This window comes from Ailuropoda melanoleuca, chromosome 15 (genome assembly GCF_002007445.2).
Source record: "Ailuropoda melanoleuca isolate Jingjing chromosome 15, ASM200744v2, whole genome shotgun sequence".
In the NCBI taxonomy this organism is placed as follows: Eukaryota; Metazoa; Chordata; class Mammalia; order Carnivora; family Ursidae; genus Ailuropoda; species Ailuropoda melanoleuca.
The window spans coordinates 85560009-85568726 of NC_048232.1; the positions used below are offsets into that span (position 1 = coordinate 85560009).

General features: G+C 52.3%; 1 protein-coding gene across 1 annotated transcript in view; it reads right to left on the reverse strand.

The window, feature by feature from the left end:
* Nucleotides 1-8092, reverse strand: part of SCUBE1 (signal peptide, CUB domain and EGF like domain containing 1) — a 137364-nt gene extending 129272 nt beyond the window's left edge. Inside the window, exons 1-2 of the mRNA XM_011230029.3 lie at nt 8086-8092; nt 7835-7966 (exon numbers count right to left, since the gene is read on the reverse strand). Coding sequence (XP_011228331.1) covers nt 7835-7966; nt 8086-8092 — 139 coding nt within the window. The remainder of the gene's footprint in view (nt 1-7834; nt 7967-8085) is intronic.
* Between the last annotated feature and the right edge of the window lie 626 nt (nt 8093-8718).

Consider the following 8718-nt stretch of genomic DNA (forward strand, 5'->3'; position numbering starts at 1 on the left):
CCCCCACCCCCAGCCCACCTCCTACTGCCTTTCCTGGCCTCCCCAAAAGCAGAATTTTATCTGGAGTTTCAATAAAGTGTGCAATAATGATGAGGAAAATGATTTAATAAGGTCGTACACATTACTCCATAAGAAGGCCAATTGGGTTCAAGATTTTTTTTTTTTTTAAATTTCTGATGTTAAACTAAACGGATCGTTGGGTGTGTTCTTAGGAGTTTTGTGAAAATGCCTAACAGCATGCCCTGTAATCTACCTGATTTCAGTGACTGACAAGTAGGCACTGGGGATATAAAATCCAGGAAGTGGCTATTTACATTCATTACATACATGCTAATTTTGTGATCTCTGATGCCCATAGGTTGTCATTTTTTTTCCTTTGCACACAAAAAAGGGGAAAATAATAATATATTTGATATTCTGTGGCCAAAACAAAAAGTTATTTCCCCCAAGAGTTTTAATTATAGCATTCTGGAAAAGGCCCGAGTTGGAACTTGCAAGTGGAATAAACGACTTGAATAAATAAGTCTAAAAAATTAAGTACACATAGAAGGGGTGATGCACTGCTGGTTCAGACTAAACAGTGATTATGAAGAGGGTCTTACTTATTTAAACAAGCCATTTGAGGGCGGTTTGCTCCTCGTTTGGGGCCTGGTCCTGATTATAAACGAGAGCTTTTAATTAAGATTAGTAAGACCCAATTCAAGCTATAATTTGGTCCTTTTCCTTAGCAAATGTCTATGAAAACAAAGCAATTAAGGTTAAATGAGTTGAAGCATTTAAAAGGGATGAAATGCCCCCTCCTTGCCCCTGGCCTGCCCCCTCAGCAGAAGGAGCATAAACAGGCCCAACTAATTCAGACCAGGAGGCCAGCACAGGGGTCTGGTGAGCTTGGGGGCGGGGGTTGCATAGGCTTAGCTAAATGAAAAGAGGCAGGGGAAACAGAATGTGCAAAGGCCCTGGGGTAGGAAGGAGCTGGCAAGTGTGAGGAACCAAAAAATGAGTGATGCTGTGGTGTGGTCAGGGAGGGAAGGGTTGAGAATGACAGCAGCTCAAAGAGATTAGCTGAGTGCCGGGCTCGACCTGAGGGATGTCTTCTCCCTGCTACATGGACGGGCAGTCTGCTTCGAGCCCCTCGCATTCACAGGGCCTGGCTCAGATGAACTGGTGGCAGCAAGGGGGGGGGGATATGAATAAAGGAAAGGGTCTCCACAGCCTCCTCTATGACTCCATAGCTAAGGAACTCTTCCCACTTTGTTCAGACAGGCTGCTGGGGGCCTGGCCCATGGCTGGGACCCCATGGCTGCCTGGGGTTGGATCCAGGGCCCTGCGGCTTCTCAGCTGGGTGACCTGGCTAGAGACTCACCTCCCTGGGTCCAAGTGCCCCAACCTTATTCTGCCACTGGCTTACACCGGATGCCCTCAGACTAGCCTCTTTCCTTGTTAGGCCTCAGCTTCCTCACCTATAAACCCCCCAGAATTTGGAGTCTCTGGGAGGCCTTTCCTGGTATCCCTAGAATTTATAATGGTCACTCACTGTCTACCGACACTAGTTGTGGACTCAGCCCTAAATGAAGTCACATGGGTCATTGCAACCCAATGTCACAGGCGCTCTGAAGGAGGGATGCTCACAGGTGACATGGGCAGTAGGGAAGGCTTCCTGGAGGAAGTGACTGCTGGAACACATCCATCCACCCTTTCACTCAACAGATGCCTTCCAAGTTCTGGGCCAGGCCCAGCACTGGCTTCCAGGGAACGGAGCAGAACAGGTCACAGACACTGCCCTTGCAGAGCCCACATTCCAGGAGGAGACACAGGGAAACATAAATGCAGCGTGACATGGATCAAAGCGGAGGTGTGTATGGGTCTGGGGAGGGCGACAGAGAGAGCTGGTCACCTGTAAAACATGGGGGCTCCCCTGGAGGCCCCTTCAAGTCCCTTCCAACCATGCATATCCATGAGCGTACCTGGAGTTACTTCAGATCTTTCAAGATGCCAATCACCAAGAAGACACGGATTTATCCTCAGCCTTGCCTAGAGCCTTTTGGAACTATCGGAGGCGCCCCAGCCTGATGACAGCAAGTCCCCTGCCAGCATTAAGATGACCACACGGGGCTCCAAGGTCGCTCTCCATGTGGCTGCAATGTGGCTGAGCGTGTGGAAGCATGGTCACCATCACACGTGCACCGACCACGTGGCAAGATGGCCCTGAAACAGTGGTCAGAAACTGTCCTTCGACGAGGGGAGGGGGACAGGCTGCCTATCTTGCTGGGTTTGCCAAAGGGGTTTTCATAACCAGCAGTAGCTTCAGGGTGAAGCTGTTAAGGGTATGAGAGGCTCATTTGGCCCCATGCAGGGCTTCCCATAACCTGGGTCCACTTCCCGTGAAGAACTGGTGAGATCGTGGAAGCCACGTTCTCTGAGCACACTTTGCTGAGACTCCGTCCTCTGTGCTTATCACTGGAAACAGCGGTCTATCAGATCTGCAGGATGGGGTGCTCACCCCCCAGACTCCAACCCCAGCCTCTGCACAGCCCCATACCAGCTCAGCACCTGCAATGAAAGGGCCCAGGGAGGGAAATGGGTTTCATCTAACATGGAAATTGCTGTCCGGAGGGGGCTGTGATCTATTACTGGCGTCTGCTCTGGCAGAATGTGGTGGCCTCTTTGCCAGCCCTGTAGTAGGTTTCAGGGAACAAAGGAGAGCCTTCTGTCACTTGTAATTTTTATCGCGCATTCTTCGTGAATGGTCATCTGTGAATGGCATAGTGTCTGTATATCTCTATGGGGATATGGACATATGCATATGGTTTATCTGAATAGTCCATGAGCCAGAACACCCCATTTCCCAGCCATTTCAGATCCTGGCAACTGTTGGAAAAAGATAAAGGTTCACCCCTTTTGAACATTATGATCATCAACGTTATCACAAGCATCAACATCATCAACATGATGGTGGTGATGATGATGATGAATATTGTGATCAGTATTGTCATCATTGCCACCATCATCATCACCACCATCATCATCATCATTACCATCGTCATCACCAACGCGGTCACCAACATCCTCATCCTCATTCTCAACATCACCATCACCATCATCACCATCATCATCATCACCACCACCATCACCACCATCATCGCCACCATCACCACCACCATCACCACCATCATCACCATCACCATCACCACCACCACCATCACCACCACCATCACCACCACCACCACCATCACCACCATCATCGCCACCATCACCACCACCATCACCACCATCATCACCATCATCACCACCACCACCATCATCACCACCACCATCACCACCATCACCACCACCATCACCAACATCACCACCATCACCACCATCACCGCCATCATCACCATCATCGCCATCATCACCACCACCATCACCACCACCATCATCATCATCACCACCATCATCATCACCACCATCATCATCATCACTACCACCATCATCACCACCATCACCACCACCATTACCATCATTATCACCACCACCACCACCTCATCATCACCACCATCACCATCATCATCATCACCACCATCATCACCACCATCACAACCATCATCATCACCACCATCATCACAGGAGCAGATGGTAAAGCTCACATAGTGTGTCCTAAATACCAGGCTATGTTCAAATGCTTTATGCACGTTACCTCACTTAATTTTCACACTACCTCTGTGATGTAGGTATTATTGTTATCTCTACTATATAGACAAACAAAAGAAGTTGAGTAACTTGCCCAGGCTACACAGATAGGATTTGAATCCATGACATCTGGCTCCAAAATCCATGCTTTAACCACTGTGCCCAACTGCATATTGACTGTCTAGCCCTCTTCTCAGAGCAGAGAGCCACAGGTAGCAATAACCGCTTACAGAATGCAGTATGAGAAATGAGCCTACCAAACCTGGGCTCTGGTCCCAACTCAGGCAGGACCCCTCAGGCCTCCATTTTCCCATCTGTAAGCCAAGGAAGTGAATGAACATCTGGTTGATCTCCAAGCTCCCTCAGGCCACCACTACACGTGATTGGCCAGCCCCTCCAGATTTCAAAACCTCCAGAAATCTCAGCATGGTCCTCCTGGGGAAGCTGGTGGGGGATCTGATGGCCCACAGGGGAACACTCCAGCAGGCTCCATGAATTCTGACTGATGCCTGTCCTAAGGGGTGAGAAAACCTCAGTGCAAGTGAGACAGTGTCCACTCAGGTCCCCAGAAGCCTGGCTGGCACTCACTCACAGAGGGTTTAGGGAGTGAGTGGCCAAATGGCGTCCTCTCAGTTCTTGACTGCTAGTCTCCATACTGGTTTTTTTTTAAAGATTTTATCTTATAATTTATTTCAGAGAAAGAGAGAGAGAGAACACGAGAAGGGGGAGGGGCAAAGGGAGAAGAGAGCTTCCCGCTGAGCAGGGAGCCCGATGTGGGGCTTGATCCCAGGGCCTGGGATCATGACCTGAGCCAAAGTTAGCTGCTTCACTGACTGAGCCACCCAGGCGCCCCAGTCTCTATACTGTTAACACAGAAACTCCACAGGTACCGACTTACCACCCATATGACCCTGTTGATTAAGAATTTCTACAGATATATAATTTCAGCTCATGCAGCCCGACCCAGATCCAGAGCTCCTTGAGGGGAAGGGCAAGGTTGTGCTGTCATTATCACCTCCGAGGCAGTCAGCACTGAACCACTTTCAAAGGTCTTCACAGTTGAAGATGTCATTAAACAAGTCTGTTCACACTACCTCTCACAGCCTGGAGCCGCGGTTAGAGGTGGTGAGCACAGATGACAGAGATGGTGACAATGACAGTAATGGCACCATCACCTGTGCATTGAGCGTGTACTGTATCCCGAGTGCCTATCAGGAGCCCGGCACTGTGATGGGCAGGGCTGCCGTTCACCGCACGGCATTTCATTCCATCTTTGGGACGCCTTATGGAGGGGGTATCTTGGGCCCATATAACCAAAGGAGAAACCGAGGCTCAGGAGGGCAAATGACCACCTAGACTTTCACATCAGAGGTGGGCTGCAACCCAGACCCCTGTCTAGAGGTCAGGCCCGTTCTTGCTTTCCTCTCCCATTAGACAGGGTGGAGAGGACAGCATGACAAAGGCGAGTCCTCACACTCACCCGGCTCGCCACACTTCCCTGCCGCCCGCACAGCCCCTCTGCAGGCAGCTTCTATCTATGTGGCTCCTCATCTCCTGGGAACTCCAGTCTGGGTAAAAGAGAGCCAACTCAGACTAAACATTTTCTGCACACCCATGCTCATGTCAGGCTCTGCCCCCAGAGCTGGGAAGATGGGGACAAGCCTGAAAGGCAATCTGGGGCTCGCTGTGAGCCCAAGTTGAATAGCTTCCATGTGGTGGGCCCCAGTGCTGAGCCCATGGCCACCCCTCAGCAAATGAGCTCACCGTTCAGCGGGAGAACAAGACACATAATCATAATCCAAAGGCGGAAGTGCCCTGATAGGGGCAGGGGCACCTGGGTGGCGCCGTCAGTTAAGGGTCTAACTCTTGGTTTCGGCTCAGGTCATGATCTCAGGGTCATGAGATCAAGGTGCCCCGCCCACCCCGGAGGGGCTCTGCACTCAGCATGGAGTCTGCTTGAAATTCTCTCTCCCTCTGCTTCTCCCAAAGAATCTTTAAATAAATCTTTTTTAAAAAAAATAGAAGTGCTATGATGGAGAAAAGCACTTAATGTGCCTTTGTGTGTGTGTGTGTGTGTGTGTGTGTGTGTGTGTGTACTTGTGTAGAGCGGAGGTATCAAGGAAGGCTTCCCAAAGGAGGCAAATCTAAAGGCTGATTAGGAACTGGCCAGGACACAAAGGGTGGAAAAGGAGCTCTCAGTAGGGGGAAGACCTGAGCTGGGGCTCAGAAACATGGAGCGGGGGCACCTGGTGGCTCTGCCTTCAGCTCTGGGCGTGATCCCGGCATTATGGAATCGAGCCCCACATCAGGCCCTTCCTCTGGGAGCCTGCTTCTTCCTCTCCCACTCCCCCTGCTTGTGTTCCCTCTCTTGCTGGCTGTCTCTCTCTCTATCAAATAAATAAATAAAATCTTTAAAAAAAAAAAAAAAGAAAGAAACATGGAACGGCCCAGTGTGTGCGTGTGTGGCCAGGACCCAAGGGATAGCCCTATTCAGGGTTTCAGGAGGTGAGGGGCAGAGGCTGGAGACAGACTAGCAAGACACAGAAGCCCCTGGCAGTTCCAGAAGCACATGTACAAGCCTCCTCCTCTCTCATCCTCGCACTGAGCCAGCGAGTCTAACTCTCAGCCTGGGCTCACGCAGAGTGGACAGCTAAAGCTGGACTCCGAAGGACTTCAGGGAAACAGGCAGGAAACAAAGTGTGGGCCTCCAGGTCCGGGGACAGCAGGAGGGGAACCTAAGGAGCTGGGCTGCAGGAGGAACAGGTTGGGTCAGTGGTTTAAGCAAGCAGAGGTAGGGGGTTGCCCTCGGCCCTCCCTTGCCAGAGCACTGGGCCTGGAGCAGGGAGCAGAGGGTCAGAAAACGGTCACGCAGAGCCTCACACGTGCCACTTGGAACCTCCAGGCCCTGCCAACAGGGAAGCCAGCCCGTGCCACCAGGATTCTTGCTCATGATGCTCTGTCTGTCTCCAGCCTGGCCTCCTTCCAGAGATCTGTGGGTAGGCGCCAGCTCCCCACTCAGACTTCTGGGCCCCAAACAAGGCCAGAGATGTGGCCAAACTGGGCACGATCCAGGCCATTGTCGTTTGCCCAGCACTCAGCCTTAAGTAGATGCCCGACAAGGGAGATGGATGAATAAGGTCAGCGTCCCAGGGAGGCAGAGCTGTAGCCCTACAAAGCTCCAGCTCCTGCAAAGCCTTACACAGAAGGGACGGGCACCCGTCTTACTCTCACGGGTCACTTTCCTAATACGAGTCTCACGCCTTGCAAGAGTAAGCTGGCAGGGCTTGGGGAGAAGCAAACGAGATGCTAGGGAGCTGTGGAGTAGGAATCCAGAGACCTGGGGTTTAGTACTAGCCATGCCCTGTGGGACCTGGGGGGCTTGCTTCTCTCGGGGCCTCAGCTTTCCTCCTCTGTAAAGTGGGGACAGACAGGGAGGATTTGGATCAAGGATTCTCAGCCAGGTGTGCACATGGGTCATGGAGAGGGCGGCTTCCAGATCCCTGATGATGGGCTTCCCCAGAACCACACAGAATGGCCGCACGGCCCCTCCCTGACAGATGCTCCCATGAGTTCCATCCAGTTTGAAGAGTCCTGGCTCCAGAGACAGCCGACGCTGCTCTTCTCTCTCTGACTTCCAGCTTGCCAGGGAGGCGGTTTCCAGCGCCAGACAGTCAAACCCAAACTCCAGGAGCAGGGAAGAAAGGCTGGACAGACAGATGTACACAGCACAAATCTATGTCTTTGCCTAAGCTCTCGTACCTGAGCCAGCCTACGAATGCTGTGGCTGGCTTCTAAGAAGGTCCTTTGGGGAGGCTACAGGCCACACGGGGTGTTTTGGGTAGTTTCGAAGTTAGGGACCTGGGGGAAGGGTTACCCCAGGCCTTTACCCCACGCATATCCAGTCAGGGACAGAAAGACGAACAAATCATTCAACACTTCATCCCATTTAAAACAAAACAAAAGTTTCAATTCCAGGGTGAGTTAAGTACCCCATGACTCCAAATTCCTTCCTCCGGGAATCAGCTCAGGTTCCCAAGAGGCCCCTGGCCTCCCTCCCAAGGCCGAGTAAGGCCTGTGCTGCCGGCATGCCACGGGGCGGGCACTGGCCACATACGGCGGCCGTGGCAGTCACAGGGTCTGGCCAAGAGGGCTGGGCTGGGCTCACCTTCACACTGCCTGCCTTCCCCTTTGTAGCCCGGCTTGCAGAGGCATTTGTAGGACTTGGGCGTGTTCTGGCAGATGGCATCAATGTGGCAGTCATCCGTGCCCTCCGAGCACTCGTCCACGTCGGCTGGCCCTGGGGAGTGGGGGAAACAACTGGTAAGGTGTGGCCCGGGCGGCAGGCAGTGCTGGCTGGGGGCAGGGAGCTCCTTCTGCCCCTTACTTTCCATTGATTGCTGGGGTAATTAACAGTACCAGCCATCGCACGACAATCCAGTGTGACAAGTGGCGACTGGTAGCATTTTGGGGGCAGCTACACTGTGCCAGATGCAATGCTACCTAAATGTGGGCTCCCATTTATTTTCACGACAGTCCCATTGAGTCGATCTATTACACCCACTGGAGAGATGACAAAACCGAGGCTTGGGAACTGCCAGGAAAGCCTCTCTGTGTGTCCTGCTCTCCCCACAAGCACCACTCCATCCCTCCTCCACTCTCCTTATTCTAGAATTCAGAGCCAGAAGGGCCAAATCTATCCCCTTTGGGTTACAGGGGGGCAGGGGCAGGGGCAGGAAACCAAGGCTAGAATGCAGCAGTGAGCAGAGGCCAACCCAGGAGGCCCAGGGGAGTGATGCGACCCCACTCAGCCCCAAGGCTGTGGAAATAGAGGATTCTTTACCCAGTTTCCACACCCTAGACTGGTGGGGCCAGCAGTGGGGCCGCACCCTCAGTGGGGCTGACCTGGCTCATCTGTGGTTCTGACCTCCACCTTGGACACCTAGGACCTGGCTCTCAGATCCCAACTTCCAAACTCAAGTTCAGTCTAGGTTTTGAGGGCTCCTGACACTTTCCACCTCCCACCCCAACACACACATACACCTTTAGTCT